The 21184-nt window shown below is 29.3% G+C and overlaps 3 protein-coding genes and 1 long non-coding RNA gene across 10 annotated transcripts in view; 2 read left to right on the top strand and 2 right to left on the bottom strand.

The window, feature by feature from the left end:
- Positions 1-1913, top strand: part of LOC132923010 (uncharacterized) — a 147468-nt gene extending 145555 nt beyond the window's left edge. Inside the window, exon 3 of the long non-coding RNA XR_009661081.1 lies at positions 944-1913. This is a non-coding gene — a long non-coding RNA (uncharacterized LOC132923010). The remainder of the gene's footprint in view (positions 1-943) is intronic.
- Positions 1914-3437: 1524 nt separating this feature from the next.
- Positions 3438-6356, bottom strand: LOC132923005 (zinc finger protein 664-like). Its single transcript, XM_060986781.1, has 4 exons — positions 6093-6356; positions 5842-5970; positions 5620-5666; positions 3438-5563 (listed from the first exon to the last, which is right to left on the bottom strand). Exons 1-4 carry the CDS (start codon positions 6204-6206, stop codon positions 4624-4626), a joined length of 1230 nt encoding a protein of 409 aa, XP_060842764.1. The 5' UTR covers positions 6207-6356; the 3' UTR covers positions 3438-4623.
- Positions 6357-6449: 93 nt separating this feature from the next.
- LOC132923004 (phosphatidylinositol 4-kinase beta) lies at positions 6450-10967 on the top strand. Of its 4 annotated transcripts, none has more exons than XM_060986779.1 (10): positions 6450-6721; positions 6781-6932; positions 7450-7629; positions 7698-7903; positions 7988-8105; positions 8172-8410; positions 8512-8606; positions 8677-8904; positions 9263-9617; positions 10261-10967. In XM_060986779.1, exons 2-10 carry the CDS (start codon positions 6811-6813, stop codon positions 10446-10448), a joined length of 1731 nt encoding a protein of 576 aa, XP_060842762.1. In that variant the 5' UTR covers positions 6450-6721; positions 6781-6810; the 3' UTR covers positions 10449-10967. The 4 variants fall into 4 exon arrangements, with proteins under 4 accessions (XP_060842762.1, XP_060842760.1, XP_060842759.1 ...); XM_060986777.1 differs by having other exon boundaries at positions 6451-6694; positions 9263-10184; XM_060986776.1 differs by having other exon boundaries at positions 6451-6721; positions 9263-10184.
- Positions 10968-13633: 2666 nt separating this feature from the next.
- The window catches only part of LOC132923332 (polyamine-transporting ATPase 13A3-like), a 22384-nt gene continuing 14833 nt past the window's right edge, over positions 13634-21184 (bottom strand). For 3 of the 4 annotated variants that reach the window (XM_060987247.1, XM_060987246.1, XM_060987248.1), the window contains 12 exons: positions 19939-20106; positions 19786-19862; positions 19499-19605; positions 18880-19437; positions 17381-17886; positions 17006-17317; positions 16375-16932; positions 16176-16288; positions 15938-16110; positions 14659-15490; positions 14416-14594; positions 13634-14344 (listed from right to left, as the gene is read on the bottom strand). In XM_060987247.1, coding sequence (XP_060843230.1) covers positions 14241-14344; positions 14416-14594; positions 14659-15490; positions 15938-16110; positions 16176-16288; positions 16375-16932; positions 17006-17317; positions 17381-17886; positions 18880-19437; positions 19499-19605; positions 19786-19862; positions 19939-20106 — 3687 coding nt within the window. In that variant the 3' untranslated portion in view covers positions 13634-14240. Of the gene's footprint in view, positions 14345-14415; positions 14595-14658; positions 15491-15937; positions 16111-16175; positions 16289-16374; positions 16933-17005; positions 17318-17380; positions 17887-18879; positions 19438-19498; positions 19663-19785; positions 19863-19938; positions 20107-21184 lie in introns of those variants that run through there. The other variant, XM_060987249.1, reaches the window with a different exon arrangement.

The following is a 21184-nucleotide window of genomic DNA, read 5'->3' as shown; positions in this document are numbered from 1 at the left end:
GTAATATGTATATTGTATAATAAAATATTAATATGTGTGTGTTTATGTATGTGACCGGTCAACGATAGTCGATTCGATATGTTGGATAATTAAGTAGTGAACGGCAACACATAAGAGAACGATAAATCCTCTAGTCACTAAATTATCATTTGTCCCAATCACAAGTGATCCTCTATCTAGTCTATCTGTAGATGTATTAAATAAATGTTAAGCAATTAAAATACTTATATATATGTATGTGTATAATATATATATATTAGGGGGGTCCGTATTTATAGAGGTAAGAAAAAAATATTTATTATAAGACCTCGCTTTTTTCATTGTGATAAGAAAATAATTTTGGTTAATTTTGGTTGTGACTACCTACTCACTTCCCGTGCCCCTAGGGGGTTGAAAAATATAGCCAACAAAGGTAGTTTTGTTATTTTTTTGACCTAACTAAATAAATATGATACTATTAGCGAAAAAATGTATAAAGCTTAAATTGTAGAACGTATAAGGTTCAATAAAAAATGTAAGTCTATTATTTTCAATAAAAAATAATAAAGACCAACATTTTTAATTTTTTTGACCAAATTAATAATTTTTAGTTATTCAAAAATATTTGTTAGACAAATCGAGTTATAAAAAAAATGTTTGAATAAAAATTATAATATAAACCTATATTTCCTAACAAAATGTTCATTAGATCCTTCATTTCATTGTTGGAGTCCGATTTATTAAATATAATAAAATATATTATGATAAAAAACAGTAATTTGCCATTATATAATGTATCAAAAAATGCTAGGATAGAATTATGATAAAATGTACGTAAAATTAAATTTTTTATTAAAAAGGTCGTATGTAAAAAGTTCATTTTATTCATATAGTTGACTATTTTATTGTTATACAATAATATTATAATGTTTTAATATTATTGAAGAAAATTATTATTTTCTAGTAATTGTGTACAACTCTACACCAAAGAGAATCAAAAGTATAATAAGGAAAAATACTACATATTAAAAGTGAGAATAATGCAGTAGCCGGCCAGTAATTCATCGTCATGGTAACAACGCTATATAGATTAATCAACGTCCTAATAACTGATGGCTGATGCCAACGGGTATGAATACGGATACGTTTCCGAATATCGTCAGTCTACTCTCAACCTTCAAAATGTCAAGAACTAAGAAAACCAGCGGAAGAATAAGAAGAAACAAGACCCAGACGATCGGCGGCGAACCCAGTAAGAGAAGAGAAGAGAACAATAACCGGAAGGAGCACGCGGTTAACAGATACCGACCACCGGACGAACACCATCGACTACGCCGGATCGTAGCGATACCCACAGACCAGAAGATACTAAGGTGGGCCGGCTACATAAGACTCATCTGGTTGTTCGCCTCGACTCGCTCGGGTAGTGTCGACTGAACGGCGCACAGCTTCGCCCGCTTCTACCCAGCTGCGACCAACGGCGGCAGACATCGTCTAAATACAGACCTGCCACGAACACCAGACGAATGTCCCTCACGGACTTTGGCCTGTCAAATCTTTTTGTGCGCCCCGCCAAATTGGTGACCACGACGCGATCCGCCGTTGTCCGTACTTGCGCCCTTCGGTCCTAGCCCTTACGAGTGGCTCAAGGTCAATCACACCGCTTGTGGCAATACGGTATAGCATCGGCGGAGAACATACGCGAAGTTCCTCACCCCGGCCCTCACCCGTGCAGACGCGTGACGACGATCCGAATTCCGAGCTAACCGGCTACTGCCGGCTCGGTAACCACGGTCTACGGCACGTTGAGGCTGGGCGGGAGTAATGTGGTGGGCCATAAACAGAATATTTTATGAATTTGTATCACAAAATATAAACAGTATTATTTTCAGTTTTGTCAAAATCCTAACTTTTTTTTAAAGTTTTTCCTTAATTTTTTATTTGTTTTTCCCGATTATATATAAAATAAACTACTAGTACCTAACTTTAAATTTTGACCACTTTTAAATACAAACTAAAACCAGTCAGTGGCATATATAGAAATTAATTTCAGAGGGGGTTAAAAAAAATGTCCATTCTTAAATTCCAATTAATTATACAATCAAAATCAATGCTCGTACCAACCATACATTTCGGGAGGGGTTTGAACCCCTAAACTCTCCCTATATACGCCACTGGAACCAATTGCTACCCACTCTCGAAGTTGAAAATCGATCTAAAACATACATCATTATAAAATCAATAGGTACACTCATTGCTTCGCTCAGAATTTAAAATAACAAATAAAAAGTAATATAACTGACATCATTGAGCAAAACAAATATTTTTATACGAACGCATGACTAATAAATAAATATTATGTAAAAGTCATAAGCATTTTAACCTTATTAATTTATAAGCGTTCAAAGTCCAATGAACAAAGTGTACAAAGTGCATAACATTTTACTATAAAATCACAGCCAGACAGCCACTTTACAATATAATTCTCATCTAAACTTTCAATACTTATAAATGATAATTAACTATAACTAGGTACTTATAACTTTAAAATTCCATTTTATACATCAATATTCTCAAAGAAATATATGATATTAAAAATGTCATTCAATATTTTTTTTAAATGTTATTCATTTTTAAAATAATAAAAATAAAGAATCACATTTCATAAATTTATAATAAATATTATTAATTTAAAAATTTTTTTAAGAAAAGAAAAGTAGATGAACTCGAAGATTAAAGAGGACATCACACCCGCATGTGTTGTTTCCATCTTACACACGTATGACATAGACAAAACGCGTTTACGCAGTCTGAGTAGAACTTCCTCAATTTTGATTCTAGAGTAAATACACCTACTATAAAATTAAAATATGACACCATTTTGGAGGGTAAGACGATGAGTTTTTTTTGGAAAAATTAAAAGTTATTTAAAATTTTTGCTATTTCTTTAAACGCTTTAAACGATATAATGAACGTTATATTGGGAATAATAGAAAAAACTCATCATCTTGCCCTCCAAAATATTGTCATATTTTAATTTTATAATAGGTATATTTTTACTCTAGAACCAAAATTAAGGAAGTTTTACTCAGACTGCGTAAACGCGTTTTGTCTATGTCGTAGGTGTGTAAGACGGAGACAACACATACGGGTGCGACGTCCTCTTAAAGCTGTAAACAAAAATATCTAGATTATTTTAAAATGTTTATATATTATAATACAACCATATATGTCTCTACATAAACTTCATAATTAAATACTTAAAATAATAATGGTTGGTTATACATTTTAAATTTTTATTATAAGTTATTTGATAGGATTAAGATTTATTTATATTTAATTACTGTTTAAATAATCTTGCAACAAACATTATCTGAAATAACTAAGTTTTTAGAATTATAGAACTAAGCTTGGTCAGGATGAATTGCTAAAGAGAAAAATGTTCACAATAATAACAATTATTATAATAATACCATACAATAATTTATTCTCAAAAATATCTAAACATAGGTATTGAAGTATTGCACAATGAAACAAAACGTGTTCATAACTTTTAAGTTTGGTAATACAATACCCATATTAAAGTTAACACAAATTTAATTACAGAATATCCTATAAGAATTCAATAATTTAAAACGGTGGGATCATTAACATATTGTTCCACCTCTTAAATTTGTAAACTCTTATAGATGACAACCAAGGCTGTTTAGAAAAGAATATGTTTCTGGTTGAAAACAAAAAAATCCAATTCAATGTTCTTTTTAATACACAAAAAGTTTTTAAAGAATTATATTTTTGTTTTATTTATTTTAATTATAGTGTTTGAATGGATTTTTTAGTTTCCATCACAATATTCTATTTTTCTTCACAACCTCGGGAACACTGTAACTATATTAAAAAAATGAGTATACATTTCAAATCAATTAAATTATCAATATTACTTACGATTATATTATGTAAAATAAATAATATTATATTAAAGTATTAAATAAATAATTCCAATTCCCTCAAAATAAATATTTAAAATTATTCTTTGAAAATTGTGCAGCCCATACTAAATCAGGCATTAACCTAATAAATATAATGAACAGTGTAATTTTTTTGAAATTAACATAAGTATTAAATATTTTACTGGAGCACAGAGTAGCTAATAAGATTAAGATGGCAGTTCAAATGTGTATCATCAGTGATTCAAACCCAGCCACAGGTGGCAATTCTCTCTGATCAGGCTCTTTTGAAGAAAACTCATACCTCCCAAATAGGGCATGGCAGAAACCTAGGAGTGCCTAATAAAAATTCTACCAAACAGGCAACTTAATTAGACTTTAGGACGTCCTCACATGTATGTGCCACACAAAAGAAAATATTTTATTTGACTAACTATACAAGTTCAAAGCGATAAAATATATAAAAATGAACGAGTCATTATTTCATTTAGTGTTGACTACTAATTTTGTCATCTTAAATATTAAATAAAAAAAAATCCATCATAAAGAAGTGAACACTTGGTAAGGGACTCAATAATATGGCATTTAAAAAAAATGTATTATAAATTATAATCATAATTCATAAGTCATAACAATGATATTTACAGAAACAATAATAAATTTTATAAAGAATAAAAAATATTAAAATAATATTAAGTTAATACATGCTTTGGTACATGTTGATAGGAAAAACAAAAGCACATGTCTTCTCATGTGCAGTTAACATCGCTCTGCATACAAAACCACTACCACAAGCACATACATAAGGTCTTGCTCCAGTATGTTTTCTATAATGAATTACATAAGAAGATCGCTGTGAAAATGTCTTACCACACTGATCACATTGGTATGGCTTTTCACCAGTGTGAGTTCTGAGATGTAATACTAATGTACATTGTTTTGCAAAGCCTTTACCACAGAAACTACATACATTTGGTTTCTCCCCTGTGTGTAATCGTTTGTGTAACTTCAAATGTTCTCTGCTGGATAATTCTTTGCCGCATATGTCACACAGACAAGACATGGCTCTTTTATGTGTTCGGCGATGTAAAGCAAGTGAGCTACGATCATCAAATTTACGCCCACATTGAGTACACACATATGATACCGTGTCTCCGTGTATAAGGCGCATGTGCGTTGCCAAGTATCGAGATAATGAAAATGATTTTTTACACGACTCACATTTAAATGGCTTATCACCAGTATGCTTATTTTTATGTTCATTTAATGAACTTTCTGTAATAAAATTCTTATTGCATTCTGAACATGTATACTTAGACTGCTTTAAATGACGTTTTTGATGACGGTACATAGAAGATCGATGCTGTGTTGTATAACCACACGACTCACATGAAATAGTAGGAGGTTCATTATTATGATTTAACACATGAGTATTAAATGCCAAAAGATTTTGAAATGTACGATCACAAATTTCACATACATGCAGGGGTTTATCTTGTTTTTCTGTCAAACTTTCAGAGGGATCGTCCTCATTTTTACTCGAATCTTCATTTTTTTCTGCAACATCAGTATGAGCAGTTTTTTTAGGAGATTTAACAGGCAAACGTTTACAAGGTCCAGACTTTCTTTTGCTCGGTCTAAAATAAATTAAAATGTATTAATAACAAAAATTAAAGGCATTAATTGATTTTACCTTCTAACTGTGGGTGCTTCTACATCACAATCACTTGGTGGCTGATTCTAAAATATTTAACATATTGTATTATTTAATTTTAATATCAGACATAATATAAATTACTCATTTGTCATTTCAATTGTTGAAAAGTGAAAACTCAATAGATTGGAAGAAAATTATAAGATAAAATGAACAATCCAGGTAATGTACCTATATATTAGTTTGATTAAAAACTATTACCATTTGATCTAAAATGCCGCGAAAATGATTCTCAGTCTCTTGAATGCACATAAAAAAATTATAAGTTTCCAAAAGTTTTCTATGACAACCATTACATATCATTTTTGGGAACGGATCTTCTTCTGAAAACTAATCAAGCAACAAATGTCAACAGGAATTGATAATAATAATATAAAATTATAATTATAATAATTATTATAATTAGCATAGTCAATTATAATATCATCTATATTCTTAATATTATTGCTTACTTTATTCGGTAAACACATATTTATTTTCTCAGCCAGACCATCAGGATCTTCAACTATGGGCGTTTTTGCATCGTCTTCCGTCAAACAGTACCTACAAAACCCGGACAAGTCCATTACAACTATAACTATGAAGCGTAAACGACAATAATTATACACGAACACGCACGAACTTCCATACGAATTTGATCAATTAAATTTAAAAGTGAAAGAAAATTAATGGGTACATAGGTATATGTATGAAAGTGTAATATATTATTTCGTCAATATTATTTCGTATTATCATAACCATAGACCATTTGCAACAGATAACATCAGCTTTCGGTTAACCATTCTAACCTCAAACATTTGTTTTGTCCAAAAACGCCCTTTTTTTCTGTGTACTTGGCATTTTTGAAATTTTTTAACTTAAACAATATTGACGTTTTCAATAAGATCGACAACCAATACATACTATATGTAATATATATAAATATATATTACATATATATAAGATCTTGATGCTATGCTGAACACCATTTGACAAACTGTTCACCGTTGTAACTTGTAACCCACTACGAATTTTTGGCCTCGGCCTTGTAATGGACTCTGACACCAATCTGAAAGTAATTGTTGCTATAATGTTCTCTGGTGTAAGTGCCATTCAATAATTTTCACGAATTATTGTTAAATCACGTTTAATTTGTTTTAGAATTGACTCAAACAAATAAAAATAAACGTAATGCACGAAAACGCCACAACAAAAGTAGCTGTTTCTACTTCTGTAACACCTGTACATGGTCGTCCGGAATTTAGCAAACACAGAAATAGCAACCACCAAAGGAACCTTAGCCTTGACTTTCGGTATGATGTTACTCGCTTAATTACCTTAAGGCTTAAATAATATTTGTTTTTGCCCTCTAGTTGGTTGTATTTGTCTTGTATCATCCGATTTAAAAGAATTAAAAACAGACTAATTTTTTTATAATACGTTAAATTCTCTTTTCACAATTTTTAAAACATTGGTATTTACTAAATTATTTACTATTCAGAATATAAATCATGGCCAAAATAAAATATTTTATTTTATAGTCTAGTTTCTATACACAATGTATTACACATAGTTGTATTTAATCTAGTCAATTTTAAAGTGTTACTATTTTTATTTAATTAAATACTAAGTAAAGCTTAATTATATTATAAATTACGAATTTCAAACCACAATTTGGTATTCAAGAAAACAGTTAATTTACACGATATTCTAAAGTAATTGCATAACTATTTCAAAATTATTGCGAAATAAAAAATCTTAATGAATGATATTAATTGAAGTTTTTTTCAATTTATATGCCTTTTATGATTAATTTTATTAAATATAAAGGTCAATGGGTATTGTATTACCACCAATAAATCATCCATCTCATCACCGGAACCGTAGTTTGGATTCTGTACTGACTAAAATACCAGAGGTAGATGTGATACCAAGTCCTGAGTGTCCTGAACCAATATGTGCGCCAATGTCTGACCCAAATATCCATTCAGACGATTCTGGTATTGGAAGGTAATTACTGTTTACATGTAAAAATTAAAACAAATAATAATTTGTCATATAGTTATAAATTATTATAGTTCAGAGATGGCGAGCAGCTGCAGTAGAGAGAGTCTTAGCTGTTCAGAACCTAGCCCTTCGAAACAGGGAAGTTATGATGCTCAGACATTTGACAAAGTTTCTAAAAGCTTTCTGCTCAGACTGATAGAGTCCAAGCTGTTTGATATGCCAATGGCCATTATGTACCTTTTCAATTCAAAAGAGCCTGGTGTCCAACGGTATATAGGTAATATACTTCTTATTTAAGTAAAATTATTGATTATTCAAGTATAATATATTTATAATGATAATGACTTAAATTAATTTTCAGGTGATAAATTATTTAGTTTCGATGACAATTCAGTAGATTTTTTCTTGCCACAACTAATTAGTATGTACATACAAATGGATGATATTGCAGAGGCTATAGATCCATATTTGGTACATAGGTAAGTTAAAATTTATCAACTATTATAATAATGCCACAAATGCTAATTAATTAATAACAATTTTAGATGTCGTAAATCTTGTGATTTTTCTATAAAATGTGCATGGTTATTAAATGCTTTCCATGATTTAAATGCTGAATCAAAATCTCGTGGTGGTCAATTAATCAGTACAATTCTCAATGAGCATTATAAACAAGGACCAAGTGAACCAACCACATTAGACTCGTTCAACCTATTAACAAAAAAGACTCATTGTCGGTCTAGATCTGACAGCTCAATGGTCAATTTAAATGGAATTCAAATAGGTAATATTTAATTGTACTGTATACTCCATTTACAATACTATTTAATAGTTTCAATCTTTATACAACAGATTTATTGATAATTTTTATTTATTATTATTTAGTGCGAGAACGGAATTTTTTAGGAGATTTAAGTTCTGGTATGGCATTTGATAATAAATGCAGCTGCACTGAACAAATAGCTGAGTGTCGTTGCGGTGTAAGTTGAATAACAAAAATACATTCAACATTAAATTGTGTATATTTATACTTTTCAAATATTTCTACAGGCTCCAAGAATGTGTTCTGAAGTAGAATTTATCAAATGTTTAACAACACTTGGACGTGATTTGGCCAAGCAACCAACTAGAGAAGCAAGAACTACTTATCTCTATAGCCAATTAAGTTTAATCAATAAGAATTTACCTGCTAAAGTGTGGATACCATTATACAATTGTAATCATCATATTTTATCAATTCCTCCACGTGTAGCAGCTGTTTTGAATTCTAAAGACAAGGTAAATTATTACTGTGTTAATATTTCACTGGTAAAACAATTTAATAACAATTTCAATTGTCATACAAATGAAATTAACTTAATTGTATGTGTTTAATAACAAAATCTTAATAAAAATAAAATATACTGTGAGATTTTGTATTCTTCCAAAAATATATTTTAAATGAGATTGTGTACTCACTACTCATTGTATTCATCATAATTAAGTTTTTACTTTCACTATTTTCTTAAAATAATATGATCTTTCTCTTACCAACTCTAATTTTGTAACATAGGTTTAAAAAATAACTAAAAATTCTGGTATTTTTCTTCATTAACAGTTAACTTATCAAATAAAAATTATTAATATTATTATTTAGGCTCCATTTATTATATATGTGGAAGTAGCAGAGGTTGAAGATGCTGAACGGTCTCCCTTGACTACCCGGGTATCAAATCTTCGTCAAACCCGTAGTGAAGAAAATCTCACACGGTGTGAGTCCCAAGATTCAAAACCAGAAATAAACAATCAGAACATGTTTATTGTGGCCGGTGATATTAGACGTCGCCTCACCGTTTCTACTGACATTAAAAGTTCTTCGCCAACAGATCCCGAAGACCCTTCTGCTGCTGCACTTAAAGAACTTTGGTCAGAAAAAGAAAAACGTGTCAGGGAAGTATCTCCATATGGTGGTCTAGCCAACTGGAAACTGTTACCCGTTATTGTAAAAACAGGTGATGATTTGAGACAAGAACTTCTTGCCTCTCAGTTATTACTAACGTTGCACAGTATATGGATGTCAGAATTAGTACCGTTAAAAGTTTTTCCGTATAAAATTTTATGTTTATCAAATGATGCCGGTTTAATAGAACCAGTATTAAATACCATCTCTTTACACCAGATCAAAAAACAAAATAAAAATTCATTATCAGTATACTTTGAAGAGGAATTTAAAGAAAATACTTTAGCAGAAGCACGGAAAAATTTTATAGAAAGTTGTGCTGCTTATTCGCTTGTTTGTTATTTGATCCAAGTAAAAGACAGACACAATGGAAATATACTTCTTGATAATCAGGGTAATCTTATTCATATTGATTTTGGATTCATACTATCTGCGTCCCCTAAAAATCTGGGATTTGAAAGTTCACCCTTTAAATTAACTTCGGAAATGGTTGATGTAATGGGCGGTCTTGATTCAGATGGTTTCAAATACTTCAAACTACTAATACTTCGTGGTTTAATTGCTTCACGTAAACACATGGATCGAGTGTTGTCCGTTGTCCAAATCATGCAGTCTGCTAGTACGAAATATTTTTATCAGCTAAAGACTATGATCAAATGTTTAACAATGTTATATTAGTTTTTTTTGTTTTACAGATTCACAATTACCTTGTTTTAGAGCTGGGGCAACGGCTGTTATTGGATCTTTGAAATGCCGTTTTCATTTAAATCTAACAGAAGCTCAACTGATATCGCTTGTCGATAACATGGTTGAGTCGTCATTGCATTCAATCACGACCAAGTTGTATGACGGTTTCCAATACTACACTAATGGCATACTGTGATTGTTAACTACACGTTACTTGGAATACACAAAACAATATGTTCAAAGTCTCCTACATAGTAATTACATAATTGGCAAATGCTACTTCCAAGTGCGATTTTTTATTGGATGAAAATGATAAAAATGTTTTGCTCACTAAACCTGGTCAATGAAATACTGTCAATGTTACCTAATATTAATTTTAAAAATTCCTTTATTCTTATCCTAAGAAAAATATCAAATATATTGTAAGTAAACAAATTCCTTTGTATATACATACAACCAATAACACACAAACATTGTATTTATACTATATCATTATGTTATAACAAATTGTAATTAATTTGTAAATTATTTTTTTTAAATAAATAAATGAAAAAAATCGGTCTATTTTTACCATAAAAGGAAGTGCGTGCCATCTGTTTCTTGTCTTTATGCAGAAATGGGCAAGTTGCTTAATTGTTAATGTTAATTTTACAAGAAAATAATTACTGCTACTAACTACATATTTTAGATTCTGAACAAAGTGATTTTACAATGATGTATGTTTTTTTTTTGTGTCTGTCATCACGTTTTGGAGTAAAAATAATGCTTTGATTTTTTACTTCAGCCCATCTATGAAAAGTAAAATTCATCTAGTAGGTACTTCGGGGAAGTCTAAAGTAAAATTTTCCAGTAATTTTCAAATCCGTCAGGAAAAACCCTTAAAAAGTGACGGAAAAATGGAAATTTTTACGCATAATCAGTTTTTAACAAAATCGATTTTTTTATTTTGCTGTAACTCAAAAACGAATCATTGTAAATACTTGAAATTTTCACCAAATGTTTATATTAGCGTTTTCTATTTACGATTAAATTTTCAAAATATTTTGACTTTTTTAAGCTATTTATAGACAATTGAAATTTTTCGATTTTTCTAATTTTTTTTTTTGAAATGCCTATAAAAAAAGTTAGCAATCCAAAAAATCTTTAAAATTGAATACAAGGTTTATTACAAGTTATACTTATCGTAGTAAAAAAAATCAAAAATCGTTAGTCACAATTTTTGTTTATAAACATTTAAAGTTCAAATGTTTACGAAATATATCAAAATCACAAAAATTTGCAAGGAATTTTTAAGTTAAAAATGCGTAAAATTTTTGTGATTTATACCTAAGGTTAAAAAACCCAATACAAGATTATCCATACATTTTCCTTTACGAAACTGTAAAAAACAAAGTCTAGAAAAAATTTATGAGCGTATGTAATTTAATTTTTTACGAAATCGCGTAAAATAACGATATATTACAATTTAAATATAGGTAATAAACTAATAACTAATAATATAATATTATATCCTATCTGCAATTATCCTAGGCTGACAAATCAACACGTTCAAAATTGTTTTTCGTACCTATACAATGATACCTGTCATTGTATTAAAATTTAACATATCCATTAGGTATAGTGATCTACTCTCCATCTCTACTATACACCAGACTACCAGAGCGATATCCACCTGCCCACCTTTTTTTTATATCAACAGTTTATAAGAAAAATGTGTTATGTTTTAACCCAGCGTTTCTCAACCTAGGGGTCACGGCAGTCAGAAATAATAAAACACCGATTTACAAAATGAACCTTTCGTTCAAAATTTGGCTTTCCCAACGATATGATACAAATGTAAACTTAATATAGATAGGGAGGGGGTCGCGAAGTGATTGAGCATATTTTATACCTTTTTTGGGGGTCGGGACTCGCGAGACTAAAAAGGTTGAGAAACGCTGTTTTAACCTATTACTAACTTACTAGGTCTGTCTTAGTACTTACCTATGAAATTAATTAATGAATAATGATATATTTGAAACTACTGCGGTTCAGCAGTTGTACTATATGAATAAACAGATATTTATTTCATATACCACAAAACGCATTAAATAAAAGTATAATTTAAAATAGTTACTCTGTTTTGGGACACTAAAATATAATACCTCTACTAACTATGATACTTCCTACTTGATTCATTATTGTTTTACCAATAATCTCTTGTTTTTTGTATTTAGGTTTTCAAAATATGTTACATTGAGATTTTTCAAAAACAAGAAGATGTAGCCAAGTGTGTTGTCTTTTTTTTACTCATAACATTACAAAATTTATTTTCAAGAGTTCTAATTTTATGTTGTTAGTTTATTTGTTAGAGTGAAGATTAGATTATTTTTGTTTACTCGTTGAATTTTTACAATTATTTTTAAATGAGTATGCAATATAATGTATTAACATTTAAACAGCTCATAATTCACATAAAAATTAAAATATCAACAAAAAATTTAACGAGAGAACAGATAATATTCTTAATTTTAAGTGTGATTTTAGGACAATAAATTTAAATAATTAAGTTAACAATAAAAATTTGCTATGTTATGCGTTAGTGATAATATATGTCGATAACATTTTTTTATTTATTTATTTTTAAAAAAAATTTACAATCTATATCACTTTGGCACAAGAGGCAAATATAATACTAGTATAATTACATACAAATTACAAGAAGATATTATGCTGTGACTTTTTTGAGGAAAGCAGCCACCTATTAGTAACACTTTCACATGACTATTTTATTTATTTTTTTATACTTTCAAATAATTGATCTAATTAATATTAGATGCCAACAGGTAACGACACAATTTCTGTTTTAACCATCTCGGGGGTTACCAGGGATTGTAGGATTGGGGAGGAAATTTCTGAAAATAGGATTGAGATGGAATAACGTGCAATCATGGAAATGTTTACCTATAATATAGTTTAGCTTCCTCGTAAACTGAAGGTATTTTAAGGTCTATAATCTATATGTATAGTGCGGTTAGAGAAGGGGCATTAAATATTTTAAAAATACAATGTTTTAATTCATTTTATATATGTTACATTTTTTTATGTTTTCACAGAGCTGAAAGTTATATTATGTTAAAATGAGCTTTAATAATGGTTTATAAATATATATTTTAGTATTTATGTGAGTATATGTATAATTGTTTTTTTTAGTACGCCTAGATTTATTAAGAGTCGTACTAAAATATTTAACATTCAAAACACTAGGAATTATGGTGTAAAAAAAACATCATGGTATGGGGAGAGGTCTAAGGGTAAACGTCGAATGTATAAAATTATTAACCACAAAAATATGTGAGAAAACAAAATTGTTTAAAATATGAAAATATTTTAGGCATTCAATTAATGTTAAAATAATTTATTAACAAAAAAAAATTACAATTACAAATAAATTTAATTCAATAATCCAACAATACTGCACTGTTAAAAACAATTGTTTTCATGACATCCATCCATTTTTATAACTAATTAATTGTATTTCGTTTACATAAAAAATACTTTTTCTTAAGAGATTTAATAAAAGGTCATTAGTTCCGTGAAAAATAAAATAAAAACAATAATTATTAATAAATTATCAATTAAAAAATGTAAATACTGACGACTTGGTATTTAACTTTTGATTAAACAAAAATAATATTATAACAGTAAATAGTATTAAGATACTATTATCACTATTGTACATGAATGCAATAATCAATAATTATTATGCAGAAGACAAAACCACAAATACTGATGACCTCTGTTTTATTCAAATATATATTTATATATAAAGTACTTGCATATTATATACTATAAGGGACATATGAGACAAATTAAGACTGTAAGATATATTTGTAATTTGTATACATATTCTATATAAAATAAACTATACTGCCAATAAAAAGAAAAATCTAAAGGTAACTACTATTTTAAGTACAGACATATTGTTTAACAAAATATAAGAACTTTGTCATATATGTTGTAAACTACCAGCAGGAGTAGCATAATTTGATTCTTCACTTTCTGAATGAAGGCGACGGTGTAATGATAAATTCACACCATTACTAGCTGTTCCTGAAATATAAATATTCACAGAATAAAGAAAATGCTAAAAAATTGTTATCAATATCTATGTTAAACAATACCATTTTGTTGTACTGTTGAACGGACGGTTGGTGACAGCTGTTCAGGTGATGTATATGAAAATGGAGATGACGAGGATGAACTAAAACGATCGTTACTTAATGGAGGCCAATCAGGCATTTTTTGAAGCTCATGCTCAATTCCAGCATAAGAACTTGTCCAACTTTTACTCTTATGGGAACTAAACATTTTTAATTATTAGAATTAATAATATTAGATATATAAAAAAAATGTTAATATCTTACCGAGAACTCAAAAATTTGACAAGGATGCGGTCACAAAGTATTTTCTCGTGGAATACTGCCAGAGCTAAATTTATCAACCCTAACATTAAAACTACATAAAAGAAAGAGGAGTTGTCTGGAGGTAATTTGAGTTCAAATTTGGATCTTAAAATTTCAAATGGAGAGATAAATAAATAAATAGTGAATGCTACTATGACTACTGATATGATGGATAAACACCAGTTTGATTGTAAACCCTGTCTGTATGGTGGTCCCTTGTTGAAAACTAGGGCTAAAATTATATACTGTAATGACGATACACTAAATACTGCATAATTCTCAAAGCTTTCTAATGATGCATCTTCTTTATAATCAAATGGCACAAACCAGTCATTATATCGAATAGCTATGAAGCTAATTAACTGAATTGCAATTGATATTACTAGTTGTCCAATAAGTGAAGTCAACGGCAAGGCAGAGACGAGCGACGTCTCAGGCCTCTGTTTGACTAAGGGTCCTTCATATGCTGCTGTACGACTTATAGAAAATGCAAAGAGTGATATGAGAAATAAATCAATGTACAAATACTGGTAGTCTGATAAATTGTTATCAATGGAGTATAGCATGATGACCGATACAAATTGTACCAGTGAATATCCAGCCATAAATTTGAATATGCCAACAGAGGTAACAAGAGCAGCACGCCCTTCACGAATTACTCTCACAACACATTCAACAGATGCTTTACGCGATGTAAATGGACTAGCAACAGATGATTCTGCTTCACTCAGCGATATACCAGTATGTGCTGCTTTCAAAGCTCCACAGTCATTGGCACCATCACCACACATTGCTGTAATTTTAAACACAATAATTATTAATTAAATGGAAACATGCAATAGGAAAACCATAAAAGAAAACACATTTATTACAAACTCAAATGAAAATTATTTGAAAACAAGTTTAAATCACAATTGATCTTAAAAATAATAGATAGAAAAAAATTATAATATTTAATATTAGTTATATTGTTTAATAATATTATTTTAAGTTTTATGAGCTATAATCTATTATTATTTTCAAATTGAATATGTTTAGACTGTTCTTTTAAAAATTAACTTTAATCTTCAAACTTACATTTATTAAAATGTAATAAATCAAATTTTATTATAATAATTGATAACCTACAACAGTATGATAAATTTAAAAACTGTAAATGTTTTGATGGTCAAAACACATTTTCCTATTAAGATTTTAACAAATTAATTTAATTTATATTCTCTTAACTATATTTACTCACCAACATAATAACCAATTCCCTGCAACTCTTGAACAAGTTGTTGTTTTTGATCTGGACTCATACGCGAAAATACAGATGCTCTAGTAATAATTTTTGGTATGAGTTCTGGGCAGTATTGTCTAAGCAATGACCATGTTTTCCCAGTCAATGCAAATGTATACCTCTGAGAACTCCTAACAAAATGTATTGTTAATATTAAATCAATGAAATATTTTATGCTAAACAATGTAAAACATACTTAATTGGTGTATTAGCAGCAGTACTTAAAGGGCTTAATAATCCAGCTTCTAATAAATCCATATTTAAATTTACACTATTACCAGAACTGGGGGACATTATAGTGCTTAATTTCTATAATAAATTTTTTAAACAAAATAATTATTAATAAAAATTAAATATTATTTTAAACATATAAATTAGAATAAATCAATACTTACAACCGAATTTGAGGTAATTGTCTGGTTAACAGTCATATCTGCTGCTGTGAAATACAAATAAGGGGGCACTGTAACTGCATGCACTGTAATAACATCTTCTGTTTCTAACACAATACCACAATCTCTTGCGACACTAAGTGCTGTTAGCATATTATCTCCTGTGACCATAATAATTCTAATATCTGCAGACCGTAATGTGTCCAAAACACCGGCACTTTCTGGTTTTAATCTATTTTCTAATATTATTAGTCCTAAAAGTGTTAGGTCACATTCTGCTTGTTCTCTCGTTAATCTTTGTGTTTTAACATAGCTTAAATTATTCTTTAATGCTCTATAACCAGCGGCAATCACCCGATATCCTTGCTTGGTGAATCGTTGTAATACTTGATCGAAGTCTGATGGAATCGAACTGGGATTACAGAGGCTTAAAATTTTTTCGGGAGCCCCTTTCGTATACACATGTGTCAAATTAGATGACAGATGTTTGGCTATAACACTCATGCACTGCAAACTAGAGCTAAATGGAAATTGACGAATGATACCAATTTCTTGTCCAATCTGCAAAACAGATTTTACATAAATAAAAAGACACAAAATATTAGATGCAGAAATATCAAATAAATAGTTGTACCTGTTCAATAGTAGTAAATGTGTTTTTATTTGGTGGTCGAACGACAACTGGCATAACCAAATCAAATTGGTTGTCTTCACTAGTCTCAGGTTCTTCAAGTAACCATCCAGTTGATTCAAACATCTTCAAGTCTAAAGGATCACCAGACAACTTTCCATCAATGGATGTAATAGAATGGCATGTAACCATAGCTGACATGAGCAAATGATCTGATGACATTGAATTAACATTCCTATAGCAAGGTAGAAATTTTGATGTTGTCACAGGCACTATACCCCACATATCCAAACCATCTTCAGTCAGTGTACCAGTCTGTTAAAATAACTTAGTTATAATGCACTTGAAAATCAATTAAAAACATTAACATTTACTCACTTTATCAAAACAGACACAATTAATTGACCCTGCCACATTTATAGATCTTGGACTAATGCAATAAATATGATGATTTTTCAATCTCATTTGTGCATACATTTGTCCAACAGTCATAGCAGCAGGCAATGCAGGAGGGACTACAACTGTGATTAGGTCAAAAGCTTTCTTCAATATTGAATCGAGTGAATGCCCTCGTGACACTTTAATAAATACAGTATACAAAAATCCAATAGCAGCAATACCTGCCAGTACTTGGATGAACTTATAACTGTCTCGTTCAAATTCAAAATCAACTGGTGCTGGATACAATATTGAACGTACCAAAGAACCTTTACTAGTATGGAAGCCTGTACGTACCACAACAGCACACACACGTCCCTCACCATAATAACGAGTTTGTATAACAGATGTTCCACAATATAATGTGTGACGAGCATGTTCTTTAATGTCATACTTTAAGTCTGCATTTCCAGGAATTGTTGTTTTGGTAACAGGAACACTTTCACCTTAACATAAAATATAAAAATGTTAATTGTTCAATATTTTAGTTTTAAATAGTTTATAATTTGTTTATCATTTATTTTAAATAAATGTAATACCTTTAAATGTTAAAATTTTAGTAACTCAAATAATATTCTAATTATTTAATGGTAGTAACCTTAACCTTACCTAAGTTATTTATTTATAAATAGTACACTTTTTAAAAAGTTTAACAAAATAAATATGTATGACTTATTTTATCTTTATTTATTAACATTATTCAAACTGATTTTATAAGTAAATTGTATGAGTATATAATAATTGAAAAATATAATTAAATTATATGATAAAAATGTGCGTATTGCAAATCACTCTAGATTCATAAAGGAGTTCCATATAATTATTAATTAGTAATATTCTTAGAACATCTATGTTTAATTTTAATCTTTTATCTATTAAAAAACCATTTTAATTTTTGCTTTTAAAAAACTGTTAAGCATTACAATTTATATATAACTATCACAAAATATTTACGCATGTTAACAACATTATGATACGAATATCCCATGAAGTACCCCACTTTTTACAGTGTACTACGTTCTTCATCTCTTATTGTTTGCATATATCATACCATACAAGGGAGGAGAATCTAACATATAGAAAAAAAATGAGGATGCTATACAAGAATTAAGTTTGTAGTATTGCTAACATATCTACATATTTTGTAGTGTATTATATAATATTTATAATAAAATAAAAAAATGATTTTAATCAAAATGATTAAAATACAATAAAATTAACTTTTATTATACATTAATTATATTATATTTTTTTTATGTCAAAACGAACGTGTCAAATAATGTATACTATACATATATAATTATATACAGCAAGAATTAAATATATAGTATTCTTAGAATTAAATTGGTAGTAAAATTACATGTAATCCGATATTCTATTCTATAAAGTAAAGTTTATTCATAACTATAACTTAAATTTGTAATATAATATTAACTAACCTGTTAGCATACTTTCATTAACAATACAATGTCCTGTGAGAAGAACTGCATCACAGTGCATAACACAACCATGACTAGGGATAACCAAAACATCCCCTGGCACTAACAATTCTGTAGGAACTGTAATTACATTATTCTCTCGTAGTACATTAGCAACATCACTGGAATGCACAGTACTCCTAAGGTTCCTTTGATTTCTTCTTGTTTGTATAACAGCAGTAATAATACTGACTAATGACATAACAAATATAGCTGAGGCATATGATAAATAATCGTCAAGGTACCAAAGTATAAATGAAAATATTTCAAATACATAAAATGGATTAAGGACTTCAGTGAAAATCAATGACCAAATAGTCTGCAACGGTACATCAATGAGGTTTGGCCCATAAACAGCTCGACGAAGATATTGATCTCGAGCAGATATTCCCCTTTGTTCATGCAACTCGTGGGTATCTATACCATAGTCAATTCCAGTCAACAAATAGAACTCCTTGTTGTCCACATCCCAAATGAATCTGTACTTCTTGAAGTCGAATCGTCTTATTTCATCCAGGTCTAAAATAATAATAATAGTTTAAAACAATTATTAATTAAAAACTTTAATTATTTTATATACCTTTGAAAATTCCACTTGGTGTTCGTACTGGCAGTTTTGCTGAATCGCCAAGTGATTTGAGTTCAAAGTACGCCTGTCTGTCCCAGCCATTCACGCGGCATGCTTCGCTGTTTGAACACAATACGGATAGACACATTGGTAACAGTATAATCGTCTTGCACTAACTGGATAGGCAACAAACAATAGGCCCACAATTATTACGTCAAGCGATAAGGAGAGCCCTATTGGTCCTCGAGGAATCCTCTCCTTGATCGCACTGGAGTATAAAAACTAAATAAACCACTTACCTCGGCAACAGAGAGGAGGAATTGATGATTTCTATTTCAGCTACATGTTTGCTTCTATGATCTTTTTTATATGTTTCCTAAAATAAAAATATTAAGTATTGTAAAAATTAATATCTTATCAATGCATTAACAAATAACACAACATTAACATACCACCACTAATATTTTTTCGGCAGATTGCAATGAACATTTCATATGAGTTGAAAACAACATTAACGTAGGCCACCAGTAAAAAAATAAACGAAGAGCACCACATGTTATAAATGTCACTACCCAAGACATAATTGTATATCCCATATGTTGCCGGTAGCCATGTAATTCCTGCAAAAATGAAAACATAAAATATATTATATAATACACTCTATAGTCTATAGATTATAAGCAAATGTATAATATTATGTCATATTATATTTTTCTATTGATAAATGTTTGGGTAATGAAACGATTTGAAGTTTCATGTTACATTTTTTAAGAAAGAACATCATTTAAAAGCGTGATATTTTTGGATGTTCTCAAAATAATCTCTAAACATTTAAGACAAGGTAGAAATCAAGTCAAAAAATGTAAGGAAATTCTATTGGGGGTTAAGCTAGCTCTAATAAGAATCGTTTTTTGGAAGTCATAATTTATTAGTGTCTTCAAAAATATTCTTTTTTTTTTGCTTTCATCTTGGTCAAGTGCCCATTAGAATGTGACCTTTCGGGTGTTGTCATAAACATTTTCGATTGTCATCTTTTTTTCGTGATAAAATATAATTATTAGTCATTACTTTACAGTTTATAGTGTTTACACTCGCTACAGTGACCTCAATAATGTTTAGGATAAACTTTTTTTCGGGTGCATTTAAATTTGAAATAATTTATGGTCATCACGTATTTAATTATTTATTTTTATTAAGAACAATATTAAATAGAATAAATTGTATTGGAAATAACTATGGTCTATGATCCATAATTACTACAAATTATTATTATCGAAATAAAAATAAATATAAATAATTATAATACTAAATATGAATTAAAAAAAAATTTTAGTCGTATAACATCCTTCTCAAATTAATAATTAAGTAGGTAAATATAAAATGTAATATTATTTTTACGACACACGTGTTTTAATCATACACAGTAATAACACAAAACTTAAGATTTAAAAAAACAAATAGCATAATATCTAATATTAATTGCCAAATACTTCGAATTTATTATCGGACAACAAATACAAATAATTGGGTTACACTAATTTTAAATGCATTGACGCATACATAACAAGACAACGCCAAAAAAACATTTTCACAATAAAAACCTGATCAGAATATTTGAATTTAGTTTTAAATTACTGTTATAATTAATAATTAAAACTTTTGATGGAAAAATCAATGTTGTAAATGAATATTTTATGA

Source organism: Rhopalosiphum padi, chromosome 2, assembly GCF_020882245.1.
Source record: "Rhopalosiphum padi isolate XX-2018 chromosome 2, ASM2088224v1, whole genome shotgun sequence".
In the NCBI taxonomy this organism is placed as follows: Eukaryota; Metazoa; Arthropoda; class Insecta; order Hemiptera; family Aphididae; genus Rhopalosiphum; species Rhopalosiphum padi.
The sequence above is the reverse complement of the archived record's forward strand: the minus strand, read 5'-3'. Positions and strand labels throughout refer to the sequence as shown.

Excerpts from the sequence above, each read along its gene's own strand:
- LOC132923005 (XM_060986781.1), bottom strand. The coding sequence starts at position 6,206 with ATGGACTTGTCCGGGTTTTGTAGGTACTGTTTGACGGAAGACGATGCA. Across the intron at positions 5,667-5,841 it reads GCGGCATTTTAGATCAAATG|AATCAGCCACCAAGTGATTG; the intron begins GTAATAGTTTTT and ends TAAATATTTTAG. Across the intron at positions 5,564-5,619 it reads GAAGCACCCACAGTTAGAAG|ACCGAGCAAAAGAAAGTCTG; the intron begins GTAAAATCAATT and ends AATTTATTTTAG.
- LOC132923004 (XM_060986777.1), top strand. The coding sequence starts at position 6,811 with ATGCACGAAAACGCCACAACAAAAGTAGCTGTTTCTACTTCTGTAACA. Across the intron at positions 6,933-7,449 it reads AACCTTAGCCTTGACTTTCG|GTCAATGGGTATTGTATTAC; the intron begins GTATGATGTTAC and ends TTAAATATAAAG. Across the intron at positions 7,904-7,987 it reads TGGTGTCCAACGGTATATAG|GTGATAAATTATTTAGTTTC; the intron begins GTAATATACTTC and ends ATTAATTTTCAG.